Below are 12,688 nucleotides of genomic sequence, written 5' to 3' on the forward strand. Positions count from 1 at the left end.
TGAATACTTAAGAAATGATATATGGATATGTAATAGCTTCTTATCATACACCCGCGTATGGAAGCCCGTTTCCACCACAATTTTTATTTTAAAGTCATAATTAAGACTTTATTATCTCATAATAATGACTTTTTATCTGATGATTTCCACTTCATTATCTCATAATTGGGACATTTTATCTCATAATTATGACATTTAATCTCTTTATATTTTTTTAAGTCATAACAATAAGATAACAAGTCATTAATATGAGATAATAAAGTAGTTATTATGACTTTTTATCTCATAATTTAGATTTATTATCTGATAATTATGACTTTTTGTGGCGGGAACGGGCTTCCATATGCTTTAGCACAAAACTGTGACTTGAAAACTCATAATTATGTCTTTATTACCTCATAATTATGACTTTTCATCTCATGAATTTTAAGTTTATTATCTCATGAATTTTCACTTTATTACCTCCTAATTTTTTAATTAAAAAAAAATAATTGTGGCGGAAACGGGCGTCCATATCCTTTGGCACAAAACTGTGACCTGAAAACCGCGATGACGTCTCTTCTCTCGACGTGCTTCATGTTTGCAGATAAGAACGCAGATATCTACACGACTTCAGTCCGTGTGCAGATCAAACTGAGGATCTGGTGCTTGTTCGGGTAAATGTTGAACTCCTCCGATGTTGCAGGAGGCGGCCCAACGCTGAGAAACGCTTGCCACGTTGTTGTTTTTTTTGTTGCCTTTTTTTTGTTACTCACTTTATTTGGCTTGTAAAAAATGCAGAGAGACATTTGCTGGGGCTTCCTCTGCATGACAGAGCTTCAGCAAAACAGGGATTTGGCAGTCATGCATCTTGAAGTCCCTACTTTGTTCCATATTTTGTTAATCTGCATTTCGCATGGCCTGGAGACCCAAAATAAAAAAAAGCAGCACGACAGGTGAGCTGCTTGTTACAAGCCTTTCCACTTTATAACCCCGGCCCCCTCCCTCCCTTCTGTGGAGAACAAAGACGAGCACACGTTCCAAAGCAACGCAGTTTCTACGGATGGATTTTAAATGAATAATACATTTTTTTTTTAAAAGGACAGATGCTGTTGCAGAATTAGACATGAGGGAGCGCGTCTGTCTGTCAGAGTCGCTAACAGCGGAGAAAAGATAAGTTGCTCTTGTGTTCATCGGTGATTTAAGTGTCTCTTACGTGAATGGCTCACAAAGGTGCAGCGATGCGGGAAACGACAAAAGGAAAATCTACGTCCCGGGCCCGGAAAGTGAATATTACTCGGCAGTGCGTTGGGAAACGTGGCCGTCGTCCACTCAGACGGACCAGACGTTGGCCAGTGGATCCACCAGTGGATCCACCAGTGAGACGCTCATTAGTGGGCCGGGATGACGAACTCCGAGTCCAGAGTTGTGTAACAAATTTTATAACAGCTAGCCGAAAAGAAAAATGACATAATTGACCATTAGCTGAATTCCCCACACGTGGGGCGCTCTAGTAATGCTGCATTCACAGCGAATCAGACAGACGCTGGACGGGAAATCAGATATAAGTTTAGCGGACAAGAGCAGGACGTCAAAATTTGGTGAAGCTGACTGAGAATACTGTCAACAACCGGATGTTGTAAGAAAGTAGTTTACGTTTGCGATGGAATAACAACATCATGCTGCATTTTAGAGCTATGTGCATTACTAGGATAATTACCAAAGGATAGGAGGAAAAGATTCGCAACCGAGGCTGTTCCTGGAACGATAACCACAAGAGTTTATGGGAGATTTAGAGCATGAAAATGCCAGTTTCTATGAACAGTCTTTTTTCATAGATTTTTTACAATAGCTACTACTTGGAGGAGGGTTCCCAATTAATGGGACACAACTTTTCACTTGGAGGAACGGCCCAAGTTGCACGAAAAGTAACCCAAACTATCACAAGCTCTCTGTTTTTAATGGCCAATTTAATTAAAATTTGCCCAATTAGTTGGGAAACCTAACCCTATTGACGCCATTAGACTGTAAATGTATTTTATATATATATATATATATATATATATATATATATATATATATATATATATATATATATATATATTGTATTCTATCTCTAAAGCAACATATGGTCGTGCGTTTTGTCGTCCTGCCGTTCCGTCTGACTATTTGCTTATTTTTTCCCCCGTTGCATCCAGAAGGTGTTGTCCATCTGCCGTCTACCGTCTGCCTGTTTCCCTGTGAAAGCAGCACTAAAGAGAGCGTGGCGTCTTCTTCTTCTTCTTCTTCTTCTTCTTCTTCTTCTTCTTCTTCTTCTTCTTCTTCTTCTTCTTCTTCTTCTTCTTCTTCCTCGTCTTCTTCTTCTTCTCCTTCTTCTCCTTCTTCTTCTTCTTCGCCTTTACAAAAAAAGACAAATGGATTTAACCGTGTGTGTGTCCGCTCCCACGAGAGCCGCGAGCATTAGCACGCACGGCTAACTAGCTTTATTTGACTACTTTTCTTTTTTTTTTTGTGTGAATTTTCCAACGAGGGGAACATTACGAAGGTTTTCTAAAGGTTATTTACAGGTTTTTACATCCTATCTAGGTTAAAAGCTGTATGATAGCGAGGGGCAGAACGCCTGCCAGGCATAGAAACAGTGACTAAAGGGAAAGGGCTTAGCGAAGCGGTCAATTCTTCCTCCTTCAAGTCTCCTTGTTACAGTTCTTCCCAGACGTTGTGTGTAGAAACATGTTCAGACTTGTTTTAATGCACTTAGAAGTATCGCAGTAGACAAACCTCCGGCTCGTGTTGTCTTCACTTCGGCACAGAAATAGATCAAATACAAAACACTTTCAACGAGCATATTGTTCACCGAGTGGATACAGAAAACAACAAACACATTTACATGGAGTAATATGCTGTTGTGTTAGAACAAAAAGAGATGATTAGGGATACAAATAGAAACTAACACATTTCATGCAAACACACTGACACCAAAAGCCAGGAAACGGGGCCAGAACCACGAGTCTCCGGGGAGGACGGGTCCTTCCAAGTCCTCGCGCGTGTTAGCCGAACTCTTGCAGCACTTTGCACGGCCTGGAACAATGGCGCCGTTTAAGTAGAGTAGTGAGACGCTGTTCATGGGCGAGGAGTGAAGGTTAGGAGGAGAAGTACAGTTGTCTGTCACTGAGCAACAGATCTAATATTAGAAATACTACTGATAAGAAAGCGTGATGAAGGAAGCTTCTGAGACAGTTCTTGCAGTGACGGTGATAGCAGTATAATCATAATGATGGTGAGAAATGTGGAGGCGTGCTGTAATTACCAGGAAGGAGACCAGTGCTTTCCTGCATATTTTAGTCCTTCTTTCAAATACACTTTTATGAGCTTGCATGAGCTTAAAAACCTGCTTTGGAAAATGGTCACTGATACACAAACCTACAGGTGTGGGAGGGCGACTGCTCTGTCGAGGGAAACGGGAACACTGAGTATCATGAGGGAGAGCGTAATGAATTTACACCCATTTTAATACTCAGCATGCCCCATTCAGACAACCTTTTGGCATAAAATACGTAATTTTTCAATTTTTGAACCGAACAACACAGTTTTTTTGACTGAACCTCCTTCCTAACAGGCCAAGGCTTTGTTTAATTGTGATTCTTGTTTTATATTCCGATTCTTTAGGTCCTAATCTTTCCAAAAAGGTGTCTTATTGACTGTTTTCGGGGAATCTGGCTCATGTAATGCCGGACGTTCATAGTCAGGAGCAAAATATCTTTTGAAAGTGACTTTTTTTTCACAGATATACGTTTTTTGCTGGACAAAAACATACAATAAACACAAAGTATTGGAATCAATTTGGGGATCCGACAACGACTCAAACACAAAAGAAAAGGAGGTCGAGAGCCAAAATTGGTTCCACAGTTTTCAACATGTTGTACCTTATGTGTGCGTAAAATGCTTCGATCAAAAGGGACGATGGACTTCATCCCATGTGCCACTACCCCCCCAACAGGTTTCAATTACCGGTATGTTGTATTTCCCCGGTGACTGCGTCCCCCATCAGGGGAATCCCTGCTTCACTTTCATTGAGTACGAGTATCCCTCCATGCTCTAAATGCTCCTATCTGGGTTAAGTGGTGTACGCTGCCTTCAGTAAGGAGGCAGAACGCCTGCCAGTGACTCTTTCTCCTGTTTAACGAGTCACTCCACATTATCTGATTGGCTGCCTTTAAATTAATTATTCATCACTAGTGTGTCAGTGTTTGGTGTAGCGTACTTGCAAACTAGGTCATTTGGCACGAACGAATGTGCTCTCGGGCTTTGCAGGGGACGGACATCTTGCGTAAGCCCCTGAACATACCGTACCAGCGCGCCGTTGCAAAAAGTCCTCGGCACTCAGCGGCACGTTCATGTGCCGCACACACAGTCGCTGTACTTTAAAAAGCACTCACTGTTCCAGTTTTCCTCGAGGCTCGCATGTTTTGTTTGAAAACGTCTTTTGTGTGACCGCATACATTATACATGAAAACAAACGAAACACAACTGGAAGTGGGTAATATTTCACTTTGTATGTTGTCGGGGATATCTACTGTAACGAGCATGCTAACCAGTTAGCCCGGCTCATCCTGAAATGTAATACCACTCGTACTCTGACAGGCGACAGTAGTTTTCTGGTTTCAAACCAGTAATCAAAGTGTTATTTTTGATGAGCACAACAGTTTTGCGTATTCTTGCCCTGCCGTCAGTTTGGATCTGTTGTTTTTTTATGACTACAACCTAATTTACAATCATCAAAGTCATACAAAACTAACAAATACTAACTGACGGCACACACTTCAAGTGCTCATACTGAGGTAGTGTACGTCAGTTATTAAAAAAACCCTCAAATCACAGATTTTTCAGCCTCTTGGGGGCAGCAGAAACAAGCTGTAAACACAACACTGTCATATTATAATCTTTTAAGGTGCAATGACAGCCAACAGTTCCTTTTTTTGCCTGATATTCAGCACCATTAGCTCTCGTTTTGCGACGGGTTTTTTGTCCGCCCAGCGAAAAAATCTGACTCTTTAGCAGCTGAATGCGTAATTTAGTTCACCAGCTAATCGCTAGGCTAACTTTCTCTATTTTTTACATTACATTACATGTCATTTTTATAAGTGGGTGCTAACCTCCTGTGCTCGTAAGTGGGTGCTAACTTTCTTTGCTCGTAAGTGGGTGCTAACTTTCTCTGCGTATAAGTGGGTGCTAACTTTCTCTGCTCGTAAGTGGGTGCTAACTTTCTCTGCGTATAAGTGGGTGCTAACCTCCTCTGCTCGTAAGTGGGTGCTAACTTTCTCTGCTCGTAAGTGGGTGCTAACTTTCTCTGCGTATAAGTGGGTGCTAACCTCCTCTGCTCGTAAGTGGGTGCTAACTTTCTCTGCGTATAAGTGGGTGCTGTGCTGCTGCTGAAAACCAGAGAAGCTGAATCAAAAACAGTGAATCTACGAAAGGAAAACCAAAACAAGCGGATAAAGAGATGCTAAAAATCTTGAGACCCCCCACAGCACGGGCGTCATAGCTGGCATGCAAATTAAATTACAGAAGATACTGAGATCAAAACTGCATTCCAGTACCTTGGTGGAGTGTGTGTGTGTGCGTGTGTGTGTGTGTGTGTGTGTGCGTGTGTATGTGCGTGTGTGTCTGTGCGTGCGTGCCTGTGAAAGAGAATTGGTCCTCACGTAACTGCTAGAAAATGCAGGCAGTCCAACTATAGAGCTTCACAATGAAAGAAAGGAATAATAATTCAAATCTTTTGGGATTAATCTTTGTAATTGACGCCCCACCACACACACTCACGCACACACACACCTTCTCTCCACCGCTGAAAGGGGCTTTCCTCCTGCCAGGCGGCAGCGTGTTTGGAGGCCTTCATTTCTGAATCGCAGCAAATGACGTGTCTCTATTCAGTTGCCATGGAGAACACATCTTTCCCTCCTCATGTCTAATCTTGGCCTCTCTTTGAGATATCTCCCGTTTGGAAAGCCCGCCCGCCCGCCCGCCGCCGCTGCACCGGCGCTGTGTTTTTTTTTCTCGCGGCCTTGTCAGCTATTAGGCTTTTCACTCGGCGGCGAGGAGAAAATCTCACCGGCTGCTTTTCTACAGACGGACGGATCGTCTGATCAAACGTGAACCGCCGACAGCGGGAAGTCGGCTGCGTGATCTGCGTCCGCTTCGGTCGTCTTGAAGCCGCCTTCTCACGCGAACATGTGACGTCACCGCCGTCTGACGCACAAAGGGAGCTGGAGGGTCGCGCAGCATTACGTCTGACTGGTCGACAGAAATCATGAAAGACTTCCTGCGCAGCGGGAATTAAAACACTTCCTACCATCCCACCTGTAGTCTGGACCTCAAACTACTGCTTATGTGTTGTGATTAATCACTTTTAAATGATCTGAGCAGTATTCAGGCGTTTTGCCGCGTCTTTGGTTTGAAGAGTTGCAGCTTCTTTACTGACGAATGAGAACTTACGGCTTTCATTTTGAAGAAATTTGCACTTTTGCTCTTCTTGTGATGAAATATTATTTGTGGCAGCAGTGGAGGTAACTATCAGGACTGGGAGTCACCAAAGGTCCCACACTTCAATTTTATCACGATACTTGAGTCCCGATTTGATACTATCGTGATACTGCGATATATTACATATTGCGATTTATGCTGTATTGATTTTTTCCCTCAACCCTAATATATGTGTGTGTGCATCGCTTTATTTTTCTAGTAGTGTTGTTGATGGAGCTTTCTTAGTCAATTGTTGCAAGGGATTTGAAATACTTTACCAAAATGCCAACTGCCATAATATATATATATATATATATATATATATATATATATATATACATATATATATATATATATATATATATATATATATATATATATATATATATGTATATATATATATATATATATATATATATATATATATATATATATATATATATATATATATATATATATATATATATATATATATGTACATGTATATATATATACATATATATATATATATACATATATATATATACATATATATATATATATATATATATTTAGTAGTACATCTATTATGATTATAGTGACGCCTTAATGTTATAGTGACCTTAATATCATCCAAAACAACCAAAAATATGTAATATGTTGATATTTCTTATGTCTTACACAGTAAAAAAAAAAAAGCCTGAGGGTCAAATTGACCCCAAGAACACCGATGTGTAAACATTTAAAAACTTATCATCATGTTAATGTTACGTTTACCCAGTTGTCCCCATGAAATGAGGAAAAGTCATGAAATATGAAGCAAAAAAAAGATGTTAAACATTGAATTACCCCAAAGAATGGAATAGAAGGTTCAAAAAAAGAAAGAAAAGCAGATTTAGAGAAACAGGTTTCGATGACGTCCTCCACAGGAGGACATTAAAACCATGAAGTGATTAAAATGCTCAAATATCATATACAGAAATGGTGGCTGGTGGAGAGCATTAAAGGGGCCCTGATTCTTGTCCCCACAGGTGAATACACGGTGATGACGGCTCATTTCCACCTGAAGAGGAAGATTGGCTACTTTGTCATCCAGACGTACCTCCCCTGCATCATGACAGTCATTCTCTCCCAAGTGTCTTTCTGGTTGAATAGAGAATCAGTGCCGGCGAGGACCGTGTTCGGTAAGTGTCCGCCTTTGTCAGCGACCACACACACACACACACACACAAACACAGGCACATACATACACACACCGAACGGCCAGCAAAACCTCACCAAGCAACCTGGCATCGATGCAATTACAGGGGACTGGAAGTTGCTGACGAATGGGTTTGAGAGTAGGAGAAAACAGGATGAAAAGAGGACAGGGGAGAGCGTTCTGAGAGCGCTTCAGTGTTTTAATATTTCAATCCAGTTGGACAAGCTACTGTTGGACTTGTCCGTAAGCCAAGTGGAACTAATCACAGTGACCTAAGACCGGTTTAGCTCCGAGACAGAAAGATACAGAAGTCCAGGATGAAGTGTGTCCCCCGGCCAAAGAGAGCAAAGCTGCTGAGCAGTTAAAGCATTACTGAAGGTCAGTGGTTTGCAGGCTGACCTTATACTGTAAAGACACAAAGCACTGTGAGGACTTACTCTTATTCTGAAAAGGGCAGAACACGAGACACCGCAGTGTCACCTATATACACACTACCGCTCTAAAGTTTGGGGTCACTTAGAAATGTCCTTATTTTTCAAAGAAAAGCACAGGTTTTTTTCAATGAAGATGACATTAAATGAATCAGAAATACACTCTATACGTTGTTGATGTGGTAAATGGCTATTCCAGGTGGAAATGTCTGGTTTTTAATGAAATATCTACATAGAGGTGTATAGAGGCTCATTTCCAGCAGCTACGTTGTGTTTGCTAATCGCCTTAAAAGATGGATGAGTAGAAAACCCTTGAAAACCATTAAAACATTGAAAATCCTAAAAAATAAACGTAAAGAAAACATAAAACCCATTGAAACACCTTGAAAACCCGTAAAGAAACTTAAAAACCCTTGAAAAAAACTTTTTTTAAAACTTTAAAAACCCTTAAAATCCCTTGAAAACCATTGAAACCCCTTAAAAACCTTGGAAATAATTGAAAACCCTTGTGCAGTGATGTCACACAGCTGAAAACAGCTCTGCTGGTGAGAGAAGCTATGAAACTGTCCTTCCTTTAAGCTCGTTGAGGATCTGGAGCATCACATTTGTGGGTTCATTAAGCTCTCAAAAAAGCTCTTCAGTCTGTTCTTGTTCTTAGAAATGAAGGATAATCTATGAGAGAACTTGCGAAGAAACTGAAAATGTACAAGTACTTTTGAACGGTAGTGTTTGTATATTTTCCGACGGTCGAAGAGGAATGTGATTTTCCTTTCCCGCCCATCTCCAGGTGTGACCACTGTCCTCACCATGACCACGCTGAGCATAAGTGCGAGGAACTCCCTCCCCAAGGTCGCCTACGCCACCGCCATGGACTGGTTCATCGCCGTCTGCTACGCCTTCGTCTTCTCCGCCCTCATCGAGTTCGCCACCGTCAACTACTTCACGAAGCGCGGCTGGGCCTGGGACGGAAAGAGCATCGTGACCGAGAAGGTAATGAGGAGCGCCTGCGTCGACCGGCCACAGGGGGCGCCAGAGAGCTGCAGCTAACTATAAGAGCTCTTTAGCTGAGCAATGGACATAAATACAAGTTTTAATGATGCTTATGAGCTACTTAATGCTGCTGTTAAGAAGTTAAACAGCTCGTAATACTCCTTGAATATCTTTCTAATATTCTAACATTTATAATAAATACACAATATTTAGCATTAGTAAAGCATGAGTCTGGTAACAACCTGAATTAATGAGTTGCAGTGTTAAAACCTGTTAGTGCATCTTCTGTAAGTCCTTAATACTTGGTTTACAATATATTTTACTTAATTTACAAATGGGGAATCCATCATTTGTAAAGTATGAAAACCGAATCCTGAAACGCATAATAGTCAAGAATATTATGAGTTACTGATGAGTGTTCATGTTGGAACAATGCTTTATAAATAATGAACTAAGTGTTTACTTGCGCTTTACTGATGCTAAGTGTGAAGATATAAAGTGCTAAGCTAATATCTATCCATCTATTTTATGTTATTGTGAAAATATCTTTAAACAACTGGATTTAATCAAAACTACATTTTACAAGATTAAATGTGAACGTTATAATTCAACTTTTGCCCGATACAAATGTTCACTAAACGGAGCCTGAACGCATCGTAAACCCAACGGGTTCATTCTCCTCAATTTAACACAAGGATTGGTTGTTTACAGTGTAAAATTGTCAGAGATCAGCGACTAGAAGAGCATAAAAATGCTGAAGTCATTGTCTTTTTTCTAAATATTAGTGGCTCCGAGGGGCCGTTGCACCGCTACTTGGATGTAATGGGGACTGAAAAACACAAAACAGTGCATCCTTATCAAATTGTTGATATATTTGTCCCCGGTGCCGATCCGTTACCACACTGCCACCGCCCTGCTTCATTCACATGTGTTTTTAAAGACACAGCTCGATGGCGGTGCCTTCAGGGTCGCCTCTGTCCTCGAAAGCTTTTTTTTTTTTTTTGCATCTGATCCTTGTTGTGTTTTTCAACAGAAAAAAGAGAGGGCGTCCGTCATGAAGAAGAACAACGCCTACGCCGTAGCGGTGGCCAACTACGCGCCAAACATCAACAAGGACTCCGGCGCACTTCCAACCATCGCCAAAGGGGGCGCTTCGGATCCTAACAAGCCCCGAGCGGACGGCAAAGTCCCCGACAGCAAGAAGACGTTCAACAGCGTGAGCAAAATCGACCGGATGTCGAGGGTTTTGTTCCCAGTTCTCTTTAGCAGCTTCAACCTGGTTTACTGGGCCACGTACCTAAACAGAGAACCCATTATAAAGGACATGGTCCCCTCTAATTAGAGACCGGCTTTTGGCGGGTTCTGGTCTGGAGGACTAGAGAGACGAACCAAATACCTCCAGCAACTGTGTACACATACCTTTGCAGAGTGAAGTCCTGGATTGCAGCGTGATCCTCTATCTCCTGCCTGTTTTCTACACCGTCTGCAGCACTTTTGAAAAGGCCGGCTTTTGTAAATGTGTATGTATATTTATATTCATGGTGACATGTCGTGTGATTTAGAGTTCATATTTCCTCGACAGCGTGTTTTCCAGTTACAGTACGTGGCCACTGTACATACAAATCAAATGAAGAGTAAACACATAAACATGAACACGGACGTTTTGATTTCAGATTACATCTTGATGTGTTGAATTGTTCCGGTAACGCCCACTCTTGATATTACAGTATTTATTTTTCTTTGGCGTGAAAGGGACTGATTTTTTTCATATTTCTTACTTTATTTTGCCACAGAAAGTGGCCCGATGTTTTCTTTTTCTGTCCAAGCCGATGCAAAAAACACACATGTATGATATTGTTGCAGTGTAAACGTTGTTTTTCTTGTCTGTGACTGCAGGCATGGGGCTGCAATCACACTGACCTCGAGAATTATTGACACACTCCAAGCCAAAAAAAACAAGAAACGTAGGAAGCTGCCGGTGTGCTTGTGCATGAAACACCGTTCAGTGCTGATATAAGTTATTAACATCACATTGAGACGGAATTACAGAAGATGCACACAGTGTGTGTCGTAAAAGTCACGAATGCTTCATTTATTTACACATTATTGTTTTTATTCATCAATCATGACATATGGGAAAAGCTGATATTCAGTCAAAAAGGTGCCGTTACTGAATCGGACAAAGCTTGTGTAGTAAAATGGTGTGTTTGTATACGTGTGGGCTGTCAGGTTTTGATGGCACGGGCAGAGTTCAATCTAAACTCAGATACTACGATATATTGTCCATAGAAACGTCATTAACTTAAATTTAACATATTTGAAAAATGGATTTCTCGCGTTTGACCCGTAGAGGAAAACCCCGTACAAAGCTGACAGCCCCACGGCCCGACCAAGTATTGTCTGAAAAGGTTTTTTGGCCAATGTATTAGCAAACAAAGTGCCTATTTACGCATTCCAACCGACAGTAGCAACATTATCATCACCATTGGAGGTTTTTTTTGTTCACCTCCTTAGAAATACTCGCTCTTCCTTCAACTCTGTTTTGGTCTCCACCAACTCCTGAGTTCAGACTTTTAGATGTTTGATTTTCTTCAGCAGCCAGCTCAATTGCTAACTTAGCTTAGACTCAGTCTGCCATTTGGTACAGTACAGCATTGTGCATTACAGTGCAGTACAATACAATGCAGTACAGTACAGTGCAGTATAGTGCAGTACAATACAATGCAGTACAGTATAGTGCATTACAGTGCAGTACAATACAATGCAGTACAGTATAGTGCAGTATAGTGCAGTACAATACAATGCAGTACATTATAGTGCATTACAGTGCAGTACAATACAATGCAGTACAGTATAGTGCATTACAGTGCAGTACAATACAGTACAGTGCAATACAGTACAGTATAGTGCAGTTAAAATACAGTGCAGTACATTATAGTGCATTACAGTGCAGTGCAATACAGTGCAGTATAGTACAGTGCAGTACAATACAGTGCAGTATAGTACAAAACAGTGCAGTACAATACAGAACAGTGCAGTATAGAACAGTACGGTCGGTTTGAGGCATGCAGTCGATGTAGCACTGTACCGCTTAAAACCAAAACAATGAGCCACGAGCATTCGCACATAAGGATTTGGGATTTTTTTTTTTTTAAATGATCTACGGCGTATCAATAATAACAGCACAGTAAACTGAATATATCGTTCACGGTACAAAATTCAGACTTGAACATTTTGTTGCACAAGCACACTGATACGCATTCTTTTTAAAAATTATTTTGTATGTTCCTTTTGTATATTTATTCATCACAGCAAGATTAAACAGTGCACAAAGAATTCATCATATGCCAATTACTGGTTTAAATGTCTTCAGATACACACACACAGCTTTCTATTGGCTTGCCCATGACGGTGGGGGTAACTCTAGAGGACAGTGTGGATTTGCTGGTGCATGCTGGAGCAGGACTAATCAGCATGTCTGCCACTACACATTTTAGGTGATTATTCATGTGTGTCTGGCTCCTCACAACACATTTCATGATCCCACAAGCTATTGTGAAGTAATTACAGATATTAGAGGGATGGGCCT

At 41.0% G+C, this 12,688-nt stretch overlaps 1 protein-coding gene across 2 annotated transcripts in view; it reads left to right on the forward strand.

The window, feature by feature from the left end:
* Positions 1-11,885, forward strand: part of LOC137789273 (gamma-aminobutyric acid receptor subunit alpha-2) — a 28,646-nt gene extending 16,761 nt beyond the window's left edge. For both annotated transcript variants that reach the window (XM_068582686.1, XM_068582677.1), the window contains 3 exons: positions 7,509-7,661; positions 8,897-9,099; positions 10,133-11,885. In XM_068582686.1, the coding sequence (XP_068438787.1) occupies positions 7,509-7,661; positions 8,897-9,099; positions 10,133-10,441 (665 nt within the window). In that variant the 3' untranslated portion in view covers positions 10,442-11,885. The remainder of the gene's footprint in view (positions 1-7,508; positions 7,662-8,896; positions 9,100-10,132) is intronic.
* The last annotated feature ends 803 nt before the right edge of the window (positions 11,886-12,688 follow it).

The sequence above is a fragment of the Clinocottus analis genome, unplaced genomic scaffold (genome assembly GCF_023055335.1).
Source record: "Clinocottus analis isolate CAN_PGR_092001 unplaced genomic scaffold, fCliAna1.0.p SCAF_10, whole genome shotgun sequence".
Lineage (NCBI taxonomy): Eukaryota > Metazoa > Chordata > Actinopteri > Perciformes > Cottidae > Clinocottus > Clinocottus analis.